Source organism: Halichoerus grypus, chromosome 7, assembly GCF_964656455.1.
Source record: "Halichoerus grypus chromosome 7, mHalGry1.hap1.1, whole genome shotgun sequence".
Classification (NCBI taxonomy): Eukaryota; Metazoa; Chordata; class Mammalia; order Carnivora; family Phocidae; genus Halichoerus; species Halichoerus grypus.
In genome coordinates this window covers 105,883,467-105,897,177 of record NC_135718.1, presented here as the reverse complement: position 1 = coordinate 105,897,177, position 13,711 = coordinate 105,883,467, and the positions used below count along the sequence as shown (strand labels likewise).

The window sequence follows — 13,711 nt, the reverse complement described above, 5'->3', positions numbered from 1 at the left end:
GAGTCCCGCATCGGGCTCCCTGCTCGGCAGGGAGTCTGCTTCTCCCTCTGACCCTCCTCCCTCTCATGCTCTCTGTCTCTCATTCTCTCTCTCAAATAAATAAATAAAATCTTTAAAAAAAAAAAAAAAAGAAAAAGAGGATGCTGTTATTCCTTGGACAGAAACTTAGCATAAGATACGCTTTCTAGAAGGTGCTAGGGTCATGGTGTATATGATGTAAGCATAAGGGATTTGACGAGCCCCCAGGGTAACCCAATTCCATGTACTGAAGTGCAGAAGCATGGAATTTATGCACTTGTTTATGGCATCAGGAACTGAAGCTAAGGGATGTTCATGGCATACAGGCTCAGAATCCAAACTAAGGTGCAGCCTCCCTCTCCTGTTTATTTGACCTCCTTGAGGTATAGACTAGGATGGGAACAAGAAGGAGTCAGGTACACATACTCCTGGTGCTCAAATTCTGAATGACTCAAACGGGCAGCCCAAAGGAACAATAAAGAAGAGCATGAAGGAGGGAAGAAGGACAAAGCATTGCAGGTGACAGGCAATGGTCAAATTTATTTGGGCTGCCAAAGGTGATTCCTAGTTTCCAGCCTTGACCCTGACATTCCTGAACATTTCCAACCCGACAACCTGTGGTCCACCCAAGAACGATGCCAAGAATCCCCACGGCAGGGTGTTGGGAGCGGGGAAGCGCCTGGGTGGCTCAGTGGTTATGTGTCTGCCTTCGGCTCAGGTCATGATCCCAGGGTCCTGGGATCGAGTCCCGCATCAGGGAGCCTGCTTCTCCTTCTCCCACTCCCCCTGCTTGTGTTCCCTCTTCACTGTCTCTCTCTCTCTCTCTGTCAAATAAATGAATAAAATCTTAAAAAAAAATCCCCATGGGTTCTGTGTCACCCTTGAGGACCGGGCAAGGACACACAGCTAACAGCGGATGTGGAGAGAGCAGCTATGGCACCACCCAGGTTGGTCAGAGCCCCTCCCCATGCATTGCCTCCCTGAGATGGTGAAAGGGCCAAGAAGCGAGGCAGTAACTGAAGGGTGGGGGTGGGGACGGGAAGGGCAATGACACACGTCAGGCACCAAAGCTAGAGTGTGACTAGGAGGACGACCACATGGTCATGCTCACAGGAAATCCCTCTGTGCTACCAGCCAGAGGGGACTCTCCTTCCGCCATCCCCCCACAGACACCCGGATGACTCCCAAGTCTCAGATCTAACCCTTGTGAGTCAGACCCCAGGCCCTGAACTGAGTGGCTCACAGGGAGGCAGCAATGCCCCCAAAGCTGGAACCCAAGAGAAGGTTCAGGGCATTGATAAGGGAGCCGTATGGGCTTTATTTTCCCTCCTCCTCCTCCGTTTTTCTTCCCTTTTGCTTCCTGAAGGTGCTGCCTCATCACAGTCTGATGCACTGTGACTTCTGAGGGCCCAAATGTTCCCCATATGCATGTCATTTAGGGCTCATGTGTGTGGAAAGTAACAGAAAGTAATGCAATTCCAGCCAAAGGGGAACTCCTCCCAGCAGAGCTGGGGTCAGAGAAGAAAGGGCCATTTTAGGATGCCTTTGAGAAGCTGGAGAAGGAAGCTTGATGACAGCATCCTTCTCACCCATGAAGGGCTCCCTGTGATTGCAGAGACCTCAGCACGGGGGTCCAGGTGTCTCCACTCCCTGCACAAGACAACAGCACATTTCTCAAAGATCACCAGGTGCTGTCAGATGGAAGGACCGCTGGAGCCCTAGTCATCAGTGAAGTCTCGGGAGCCCTTTCCACTCAGAGGGTCAGAAATACAAAACCAAGCCCTCCTGAGTGGCTGGGGCTTGCAAAATGGTGCAGCCGCTTCTGAAAACGGTCTGGCAGTGCCTCAAAATGTGAAATGTAGAGTGACCCAGCAATTCCACTCCTAGGTATAGACCTGAAAGAAACGAAAACCTAAGTCCACTCGTGCACAATGCTCGGCAGCTGTACTCACCATGGCCAAGTGGAGGCCCCCACAATGCCCATCAACTGAAGAATGAATAAACAAGATGTGACATAGAAAGCTACAGAATATTACTCAGCAATCAAAAGGAATGGAGCTCTGCTACATGTTAAACATGATGAACCAAATTCCAGTGAAAGAAGCCAGATTCAAATATGAAATGTCCAGAAGGAGCCAATCCATCCAGGCAGAAAAGAGACTGGTGGTTGTCTCTGGTGGTGGTGGATGAGGGAAGGTGAGGAGGGAAACGGGGAGTGGTTGCTAACGGCTACAGTGTCTCTTTTGGGTCGAAAAAAACCTTCTAAAATTAGATTGGTAAACATTTCACAATTCTTAAAAAAACAAAACACAACTATTAATTGTAGAGTTTAAACATGACTTCATGGTATGTGAGGTATAACTCAATGCTACTTTTTTAACAAAGAAAATACATAAATACAAACTCCCCCTGGAATGCTCAGACCAAGAAAGTGAGCAGGACTTATTTCCTGAGGGAAATCTCCAGGAAGTTTTGTGTTTACTTGAACAGGAGTTTCCCCACCACGGCCACGGCCACGGCCATGTCTGTCGGTATTACCCGGGGCAGCACAGAGCCAGGAAGCGAAGCCACAGAGGGCCGCGGAAGACGCAGCGCGTACAGGAAGCACCCTCCATACCACGGGTCAGCAAAGGATGGCTGCAGGCAAAATCTGGCCTGCCATCTATGCTTGTAAATAAAATTTTCCTGAAACACAGACACGTTGATCCACTTAGATACTGTCCATGGCTGCTGGCACACTCTCACACCATAGAGCTGCGACAGAGACTGTAGGGCTTGCAAAACCTAAGCCATTTACTACTGTTCCTTTACAGAACAAGTGTGCTGACCCCCGCTCTACACTCCCCAGTCTAGAGTCTTGCTACTTCAATATGGTCTACACGGTAGCCAGATCCCCCAGGAGTCTGTCAGAAATGCAGACTCTCAGGCTACCCCATACCTACTGAATCAGAGTCTGCACTTGGGTTCATTAGTTGTGTCAGTGCAAACAGCAGATGCCAAGACAGGATTCACGTGCAAGGATTTCATTGGGGGAACAACTCTGAGAGAGAAGAGGGTATATGCCTGGGAAGGCTGGGAGAGCCACCAGCCCGTGCTGCCAGTCTGACCTCAAAGGAAGGACAGAGGGAAGGGAGGTTCAGGGGAAGCCCTGGAGACCACTGTTCAGGCTAAGGAATGTTCTGTAAGCACTTCAAGAGTCTTCAAGCCAGAGTTGGCTGTCAGAGAAGTCCTGACTCTCAGGCACTGGTTTGCTTTGTCCCCACCACACCAAAGCGTATGTGACCTCAGTGCAAATCTGGTGATGAAGACAGAGCATAGCTCCTGGGGGTCTCTGGTCAGTGAAACAGCCAGCAGTTGGAAGTCTGTGAGGCTTATCCTCAGTGCTTCCACTGCCAGGCATGTGCCCATGGCAGCCCTTACATTTTAAGAAGAATCCCAAGTGATCTCTATCAATATTAAAGTCGAGAAGCAACGCTCTAGAGCATGAGCTGGCAAACTGTTTCTACAAAGGGCCAGACAGTAAATATTTTAGGCTTTGTGGGCTGGACTGTCTCTGCTGCCATGCCCCAAAGCTGCCATTTAGCATGCAAGCAGCCACCGAGGACACACGGTGCGGCTGGGTTCCAATAAAACTTCATTTATAAAACAGTCTTCTGCTTTGGGCCAGATGTGGCCATAGTATACCAACCTGTACTCTAGAGTTGTGGGGTTTAAGCTTTTTTAAAATAACTAAATTCTTTCTTCAGAGAAATGGATAAGAAAGGGAGGAGTTAGGAGGGGAGCCCCCGCACTGGGCAATTCTGCTCAGAAGCCCCCGAGGCAGCTCTGCAGACAGCAAAAGCAGATTTGAAAGCCACTGCCCTATTCCCCACAAAGAGCCTCGAGATCCAGAAAGTTCCTCTCACCATTCTTCTCATCCCTAAGGGGCATCCAGCAATCTAAATTTCTACTTCATGTGTCCTACAAACAAAACTGAGAGTCTAACACTGTGCTAGATATTTGGGGATGACAAAAGTGAATCAGACATGCATCTGGCTCCTGAGGAACTTTCAGTAGATAGAAATGAGACCTGTAGGGGCACCTGGGTGGCTCAGTCATTCAGCATCTGCCTTCGGCTCAGGTCATGATCCCAGGGTCCTAGGATTGAGCCCCCCATCGGACTCCCGGCTCTGCGGGAAGCCTGCTTCTCCCTCTCCCACTCCCCCTGCTTGTGTTCCCTCTCTTGCTGTGTCTCTCTCTGTCAAATAAATAAATAAAATCTTTAAAAAAAAAAGAAATGAGACATGTACAGAACTGATAAGGCAGGAAGCAACGTGCATGCCAGGAAACCACACATGAAGGGCTACGGAAGCAGGGAAGTAGAGATCACCCTCACTGAGGGAATCGGGAAGGCTGCCTGGTCAAGGGGTTCAGCAGTCAGCTGTAAAGAGGGGCAGAGTGACAGCCCGTTTCACTTCTAACACTAGACATCGCCCCCACTTCTGGAGGGGCATATGGACACAAGATAAAAGCCCCTCATATGCAGATGCTAACTTACAACCATCAGGGCACATGGCTTGTCTACACAAGCACTCCCATGTATCTCATCCTCACCATGAAAGGGAAACCCAGCCCCAGAGGCTGACAACAGCCTTCACATCCATGGTTCATGCGTACAAAGGGTAGGGGTGCTACAGCTTTGCTGCACATCTGGACCCCGGTCAAGGAGCAGGGCTATAATGTGGAGGAAATGGGTAATTCCTCAGGGTCCCATGAGGGCAAACAAACACTCTGACTTTGATCATTGTTGCGATATAGGAAGAGGCAGCTGAGGAGGAAGGTCACAGAATCCTCATCTCCTGAGGAGCTCTGAGGTAGGTATATGGCTCTTCCCCTGTCATTAAGACGGGATAAAGGGGGAGATAGCACACATGGTCCTTATTTGAAACTCTCTTCACATCTACGTTGACACTTCTGGGTATGGGAATCTGTCTTCTGTGAAGCTCCGTGTCCACACAAATGAAACTTCTTACCCTGAGTACACAGCTCCCTTATTGGGAGAAGGGGATGTCTCGGTACCCCATAAATTCGCGTTTCTTAGATGTCATTCAAAACATACCAAAAAAAGCCATCAAAGTGCCCTAAACAAGGGGTTTTTAACCCATGGTCAGGAGACACTGGCCATCAGGAATCCAAAAAGCTCTGAAAGCTATGTAAACTATGTGAATATGTATGTTTTTCTGGGGAGTAAGCATAGCTTTCATCAGATTCTCAAAAAGGTTTATGATGCCAAAAAAGCTTTAGTGCCATTGTCCAATTTATTCAAAATAGTACGGCCTAGGCTAAAAAGAACATGTGATTTAAAAAAAAAAAAAAATGGAGTTCTTTTAGGCATCTGATTCTACAGTGTTCTCAATCATCTTGAAACCATCTTGTGAAAAATCCTATTTACCATCATTCCTATTTCACAGATTACCTAACTAAATTCCTAAGAAATTAAAGTTAGTACCTCACCTAAGGAAAAATTATAGGTTCGTGAGTAGAGCCAAAGATAAGTAGGTTAGCACCCACTGCTCTTAGTGATGACTATCTCCTGCAGTTAATACCACATCATAAATAAGTACCACCGGCCAAGCCCTGTGTCGGGCACTTTACATACATGACTTATTTAAACATCACAACAACTCTGTAAGACATATCTCATTTCTCGACTTGAGGAAACCAAGGCTCAGAAAAGTTCAACAGATTGCCAAAGATCAGAGCACTTATAAGTGTCAGAGACGGGACCATAGTCCAGGTCGGCCTGACTCCTCTGTTCTGTACTGGGATCTGCTCTGAAACTTGGATCCTCACAAGAGAAAAACGGGTCTTCAAGTGAGGGACAGTTTCTTAGACTCTTTGTACTCCCCACAGCGCCTCGCTGGGCTTTGCATGGCAAGGCCCTCAGTAAATATTTGTGGAATGAAGACACATGGACTCAAGCTCTAATCCTGACATGGACTTACTGACTCAGTCCCCTGCAACTTGGAGCTGCAGGTGGTTACTCAGCTGGGCAACTGCAGGGAACATTTGAAATCAATTATGGGTGAGGAGGAACCTATTAAAAGTTTCTCTTCTGTGTATGTTGGGGTTGAAGGAGGGGAAAGGAAGTTGAGAAGGAGGGAAAGGAACAGGATGGTTTCAGGCTTGGGTGCTGGAGCTTAAGGATTTCACATCAGGATGGGACAGGATTTGGCTTCTGTCTGCTGCTGAGTGAGTTCCAACAGCCCAACCAAATGGGCCTGTGACCTCAGGCTACTCCTCCGTGGCCCCACATCCCTGAATTGCCAGGTCCCTGAGTAGTTAGTTTTATCGAGACCCCTACACTGGAGCACTTGCATACAGTCCTTTCCTACCTCCCAGTGCCCTGCTCCAGAGCACAGGCCATAGGCAACTTTGGAAGGCCTTACCTTGGGGGGGGGGGGGGAGCAGCACCATCATGCCCCCTCTAGGGGCCAGAGAGAACCTCAGCATCTAAAGTCTGTGAGGCGGCCATTGTCCTTGGCCCTGAATAAAAGGATCCCAGCAATCCATTCTGGAGTCCAACTTCCTATTTTGGAAGAATGTGGGAGTTTGGGGTGGAGGGAGGAGGTAACTCCAGTTGATTTTGTTTTCTTTACTAGTTGCTGCAAGTGCAAGTTAGTCACAACCCCACAAAATGCCACTTTAGCCCTTTCACATAGGCCCTGCAAAAGGACTTGTATGAAGCCAACCCTAAGGGATGCCTACCAACAACACTCTGGGAGGGGGTGATAAAATACAGCCCAGAGGCGCAGGCAGGGAGGGCAATCCAAGAAACCAGACACATTCCCCACCCACTACGTGGCTTCCAAACAGCCGCCTACTCTCCTGTGCATGAGGCAACACTGCCACCTAGTGCCCCATGTGGGAAGTATTCCCTGAGGCCCCACATCTCAGGGGGTTCCTTCACAGGGGCTGGTGTGGTTGAATTCTCTGCTGAAGGGGAAAAATGCCCCAAGCTTGGGAGATTGAGAACTGGGATGCTGGGTCTAAGGAGGTAGAAGCTGAGGTTTGAGAGCCATTGGAAAAGAGTATGGGAGTCAAGCCTTGCAGCGCCTCAGATAATCCTCAGCGGAGCAGCAGAACTTCAAAGGCTGGATTATGTTTAGCTCCCAGGAACTGGATCCAGTTGTTATTCTGCACAGGTGAAGGCCCACCAGCCCAGGAACAGGCAGTGATCAGCTACAGGCCCAGTGCTGGGTAAGAGAGGGAAGATGGTCTGGTCTGCTGATAGGAGTGAGTAAATTCGTGCAAATCAGAAACCTTTATGGGGGGAACTACCTTTGGCTGCCTCATGGCCCTCAGCAAGGGGGCCCGCAGGTGAAGTGTAAGGAGCTAAGCACAGTGAACAAAGATGTCTATGACCTCGGGAGCCCGACTGCTAAAACCCTGAAGAATGAAGGCCTTGTTCCCAGCCCCCATCTCTCCCAGACTTTTACCCTAAATCTTTCCTGGGTATGTTCTGATGTGCACAAGTCTAAAGAAAGATATAGGGTGGAAGGTGGAGAGGAGCTAGACCTGGGTATTCCCTGCCCTCCACCTTCCTGGTGTGGACCTCAAGGGGAAATACCAGTACACCACAGGGGCCACTTTGATTAGAAGACAAAGAAGCCTCAGAGGCTAGACTGTCTGCAAAAGACTTCCTGCCTAATTTTACATGCTTCCAGAGGGTTCAGAGGGGCACTTTGGAGAAGGGTCTGAATGTGTGTGCTGTGGCAAGTGGGGGGAGGGTGGTTGGTGGTGGACAGGTGGATGAGGGAGGGAGGTGTATGCGGGGCAGGTGGAGAAGTGCAAGGAGCCATGCTGTAACTGGAATCAGCTCCTGATGCTACTCTCTGCAGAGCGCGAAATGGGACATGGAAGGGATAGGACAGAAGTCAGGTACCCACTGTCCTGAATCTGTTCCCTCGGGTTTGAGTTTTAATAACTGGAAGCAATAGCCTCTGAGAGCCTCGCTCATATATTCCTGTTGGATCCCTCTCTAATTCTTCACAGCCAGGGAACTGATCCCAGGTCCCTCTGTTGCTACTGCAGGAGGAGGGGTAAGCAGAGTCGTGGGTCTCGGTCTAGACGGCAAGCACACAGTTTCCCTGGCAGATGGGTACTAGGAAGCGAGATTAGGCAGCAAGAAGATGTCATCTGGGAAAAGCTGCGAAGCTGCCAACTCTGATCAGATAATCATCTCATTATTTCTTCCATTTGGCCCCAGAATAAGGATTTCCTTCTACTTTGTCTCTGCCCCCACCTTCTTACAGCCCAGCCCCTTCTCTCTCCCCTCCCCTCACCCCCTCTCCCACCCAAAAATAAAATAAAGCAAAACCACAAGACTCTCGAGTGCTCAGTGTCTGGGAATCCCAGCTTCCAAAGGAGAAATCACAGCCAAAGAGGGGGAGACAGCGTGTCCAGAAGGGATGTTCCAGCAACACCCCATTGAAAGAGGCTCCCTCCTTCCAGATTTCTTTCTCCAGTCTGAAACTTATTTGCCGGCATCCAGCAACCTGAGAAGTTTTTAATTTGGGAAGTTGTCAAGCACTTCAGGAGCTCTGGGGTTTCATTCCTGCTCTGCCTTGGGCACACCTCTCACTGTTTCGTTTCCCCACCAATGTCAATGGGACAGGCAAACATCAGAGAGCACTGTAGATAATCCAAATTAACGAGATTAAAATGGATCTACAATGTGCCTAGCCTTGTGTGAGGTCCTGTCACGGAGGGATCCAAAGGGATCATGACACCATAAACGATGACCTGTCCTGTCTAACCCCCAGCCCTTGCTTGAAACCAACCGCCCCCCCCCCACCACCACCACCAGTAAGGCAAGGGAGATAGTTATTCCTAATGCCACTCTTTTCTTTGTCCTTCTGGGTGACTTTCCATGAAAGCCAAGATCTGGGCATAGTGGAAAACACATAGAGGCAATGTCCTGAGGTATTACCTCTGATCAAAACCATAGTTACGGTTCCGTTTTAGGTCCCTCATACAAAAGCCAGGGCTAGACACCAGGGTCCCTACTTGTAAGTGCCAACCTCTTCCAGCAGACCCTGCTGTTCTTAGGCTGGATACATGTTAGGACAAGCAAACAGGACTCCAGGACCCGGGCCGGATAGTAGCTTTCTGCTAAGTTCCAGGGCTGCTCAAGGAAAAGGGAACGGCCAGGGCTTAGGGCTCCGCACCTGGCGGCTCAGGCAGCCTGGCCCCGCCCACCCGTGGCTCGCTGCGCAGGTCCCGGTCCTGACACGTAGCTGCCAAGTTGTCTGGCTCTCTCAGACTGGACTCTGAGAAATGGAGTGTGACGCTTCTTCCCCACTGACAACGAACCAGAGATCTTCCCCTTTAAAGAGGGGGTGAGGAGTGAGCTAAAGGTCTCCTAAGTGCACGCGCCATGTACAGAACCACAGGAGATCGATACTCGTTGGGACAAATACTCTTGTGGTCACAGAGCCATTATCGTAGATGATGTCTGGAGTCCTGCTGAGCTGACGAATAAAGGCCCTTCCCCCTCTCTCCCTGGCCAGCCCCTCCTGGCTCTCCTGCCTCTGTGCCCTTCCTCTCCTCGCCCCCTTGGTCTAACCCAGGCAAACACAAAGCAAGCCATACCCCAAGGACCACAGAAAACCCAGGGGCGGGCTGTTACCTGCAATGATGGCTGGGTTGTTCTGTCCTCCCTCTGGTCTCACCCAGGCTTCCACCGTGAAGGCCTCCCGGGGAATGTCAGCCGGCACTTCGGGGCGCAGCAGCAGCCGCCCCCGCCTCCCCGAGAAGTACAAGACCGGCAAGCCTCCGCGGGGGTTAAAGGTCTCTGCTTCCCAGTGGGGGTCCCCTCCACCCTTCTGGATGCTGTCCGCTGTCAGACTGGTTCTGCCCCCGTGCACAAGAGGATGCTCAGGCCGAGGCTGGAAATGCCGAGGGGGGACACCGGGGTCTCCCCGCACGCCCCCCGCCTGCCCCTTCACCACCTGACGGCGATGCCTGGTCTTGGCCCGGCCGTTCCTTCGGCTCTCGGGTTGGGGTTCCTTTGGGCCCACGAAGGTGGTGGTAATGGTGGCAGCCGTGGCCGAGCGCTCCTGAGTCTCAGCCTCACCTGGAATCTCCTTGGATCCTCCATCGCCAAGATAAGTGTCACTGTCTCTCCGCAGCTCAGCCCGCCCAGGAGGACCATGCCAGGACCACGGGGTGGCTGGCTGCTCAGCTTCACCCCTCGGCCCCCCACTTCCGGCTGGGCTCGTGCCCAGGCCCCCCGCGGCATCTGGTTTACTGTGTCCTGCATGGCGGGTTCCCTGACCCCCCACAGGGTAGGGCATCAGGTGGTCCCCAGGCCTGCTGGGGTAGACCCCAAAGAGGTGATGCTGGGGAGCAGCTCTGGGTCTTCTCAGCTTGGCCCCCAGCCAACAGCGTTCTCCTTCCGACAGCACCTGGTTCAGGTGTCCCCTCTGAGCCACGGATCTCTTGCGTGGCCAGCCCCGCTCAGAGCTGGCAGTACTGAATGCCCACCCAGCCAGAATCACCAGGCTGATTCTCAGGATCTTTAGACACATCATACCTCCCCCAGCTCTTTATACAGAACCAGAAGTCAACTTCTGGGTACCACACAGGAATGATGGGGAGAAGAGAAAGAGACGACTAGCAGTGGATTCGCAGTCACCGGGGAAACGGTTTTGTTCACAGACCAAACTTTTAGGAGCAGCCCCAAAAGTGTGTCTCTTCTGGCTACCAGCCGGTGAGTGCTCTGCTTCCCTCCTTCTCCCCTGACCTGGCTCTCCTGACTCTAGTTCAGTTCTTGCAGAACGAAGTTCATTTCTCTCGGTTCCTTGGAACCTCCTCCTAGAGAGCTCAGGTTTCTTTCTTTCTCTTTTTTTTTTTTTTTTTTTTTTTTGGTCCCTTCTTCAGTAGCCCCTCCCCCTGCCGATCCTAGAAGAGGGACACACAGACAGGAGCCAGATCCTCTCACACACACACTCCCTCACAAACACATACCGCTCCCTACCTGAAGTCATGAAAAAGACGCTAATCTTCTCATTTTCATTCCTTTCTCCTTCTTCCTTCCCTAGGAGTTACGTTCTTTCTGTAGCCCTTATCCTAAGCTACATCCACCTTCAAACAAATCGTTAGAGGAACTTGCATCCAGAGGCACAGAATTTGATGCTTCTATCTAACACTGCAAAAGGAACCTGGGGGCACAAAAATCCAAGCTGGTACTTAGCTTTTGCTCTCCAGAGGTCCTCCTCAGCCAGAGCCCAGTCTGCCTGTGCAGGTCAGAATGTTTCCCTCAGCCTGGTGCTTGGGCTTGTGGAGTGTTGAAGGTTTTTTAATCCCCTTCCAACTTGTTGGTATGTTGCAAGTCTCCGTAAAGTTCTCCTTGGGGATGCCAGTCTGGTGTCCTAATAACCTTATGAGTCTGAGAGCCCTTGACTTCACCTTCTGGGAGTCTTGTGGGTCCCTGGGCAGATGGGAAAGAGAGCGAGAAGAAGAGCATGTACTTCAGGGGACCTGTTCTCTCCGGTGTCTCCTGCTCTCCTCTCTCCTTCTCTCTCTGCCTGCAATTATCTTCTTGTTTGTTTCATTTAAAGACAATGATGATGTCAAAGCTAGTAAGTTCGGTGCATCACTCCACCTACTCCCTGTCCCCTCCTTCCTCCTGAAAACCTCCCCACCTCACCGAGGCACAGGGGACAGACACTACTCCTGGTTTCCCCAGTAAACATCTCGGGCTTTCTCTCTCAGCAGCCGCAGCCTACACAATCAATAGCAATCAATACTGTCTTGGAGCACTCTTTTCGGTGTGTATTCTCTCTCTCTCTCTCTCAGACACACACACATACTCGCACATGTGTTGTGAACAGATCTGCTTACTGTCTAATAAACCCCCCACCAGCCATTCAGGGACCACTTGCTTCTCTTTCTTTTGTTTTGCCACAAGCCTCCTGTATTTTTTGCCTTATTTCAATCATTTGGGATTCAAAAGAACAATACCCCAAATTCACTTTACATTGGACATTGGGAGAAAGAACAAATCAATTAGCCTGCTGTAAGAAGCATTACATGGGAATGCCATGAGTTCGTACTATGTAGATCTTCTTATTCCCTCTGAAGTTTCTCACTCTGAAGTTACTAAAAGTCACCATATGCTGAGTGAGCAAATAAACAAATGAGATGCTCAAAATAAGTAATTTACAAAAATGAACAGCTAGACCCAAGCAACTATTTTTTTTTTCAATTGATTTGAAATGAATGGAGAGGATGGGGAAGTAAATAATGTGACTCCAGCCTCTGTAATAATGTTTGCCCGGAGGCTGGCTATCTCAGAGTCCCACCCCCTAAACACATGGACGTGTACACACACACACACACACACACACACATACACACACACACACACACACGGCATGGTTCTGAATTTTTGACATGGGTGAGGATGTCTGACCACAGGTGGGTACAAAACAGGTAGAGAAATATATTGGGTCCTTCCTTCACTAAGAAAAATTACTTGCAGTTCTAAAATCCCTGCTTGTGTCGCCCACACATAAAACATGCAGCCCACACACTTTGGAGTAAGATCGCAGTGCCTCTTTTTCCTCGAGACTTCTCATCATCTTCTAAACTCCTCTAGCCCTGCTAATAACTGACTTGTTTGCGTTCAGCATGCTGTGCCCTAATCACCCGCCCCCTGGCATGCCCTGTCTCCCTGTGCAGCATCCACTGGAGCCTCAAAGCAAGTCCCCAAAGAGGAGATCAATTCAGGCACGTGGACATTACTAAACAGAAATCTCTCGATCCTGGACTGTCCTTTTCCCTTTTCTTGTTTTCCTGTCTCCCTTCACTCCTTCTGACTTAGTCCTCTTCTTTTTCTTTTTCTTTCTTTTTTTCCCCCTGAAGTAGCCAAAAGAGTTTGGGGCTTTGGAAGGGAGTAGAGGGAGATGTAGAGAAAGGCAGAAAAGAAGAGGAAAGGGGGGGTGGGTAGGGAGAGGAAGAAGGGGGGGAGAGAGAGAGAGAGAGGAGAGAGAAGAGAGAGAGAAACACCAGGAAAGAAAAGAAGGAAGGAGAGGAACCTTAGTGTAAATGAAGAAAAGATCCTCAGGTAAGAAAAGAAGAAAACTTCCCCCTCCTTCATGCCACCCCCATGACCCTCAGAAAAAGGTTCCATACCATTCATTTCAGGAAGGAGGGATAACACAGCAAGGAAGAATTCCGCCTGCTTTTCTGCCCCTGTTAATGTGTGAATGATCTTGCAGTCCCTATAGGTCTCTCCTGGCTCTCAGCTGCTAGAAATCCATTCATAAGGTTTCAAGAAGCTATACAAAACTCAAGCTTCCAGTTTAGTTTCTCTCTCTCTCCCCTTCATTCCTTTGCTCACCACTCTCCTTCAGCTCTTGGCAGTCCAAAGTTTAAAAAAAAAATGTTGAACCATTTCTGTGTTTTCCTCCTGTTGTAACTTTTGCTGTGACATCATAACCCTGCCCACCAACACCCCACCTCTCGCTCTCCTTTCCATCTCACCCCCCATCAGCCCCAGACCCCCCAAAGCACCCCCCCCCCACAGAGAAGAAGGGCTCCTGTCAGTTCCAACGTGTGAAAACACAAAGCTACTAGAAGGTGCCCCTCTCTCCCCTCCGCCCCCCTCCCCTCTCCCCCTCCCTGCCTTACCCACCGCTCAGCGGCT

At 50.1% G+C, this 13,711-nt stretch overlaps 1 protein-coding gene across 1 annotated transcript in view; it reads right to left on the bottom strand.

Moving 5' to 3' along the window:
• The window catches only part of PAPPA2 (pappalysin 2), a 293,756-nt gene extending 280,337 nt beyond the window's left edge, over positions 1 to 13,419 (bottom strand). The window contains exons 1-2 of the mRNA XM_036117179.2: positions 13,198 to 13,419; positions 9,689 to 11,491 (exon numbers count right to left, since the gene is read on the bottom strand). Coding sequence (XP_035973072.2) covers positions 9,689 to 10,592 — 904 coding nt within the window. The 5' untranslated portion in view covers positions 10,593 to 11,491; positions 13,198 to 13,419. The remainder of the gene's footprint in view (positions 1 to 9,688; positions 11,492 to 13,197) is intronic.
• Between the last annotated feature and the right edge of the window lie 292 nt (positions 13,420 to 13,711).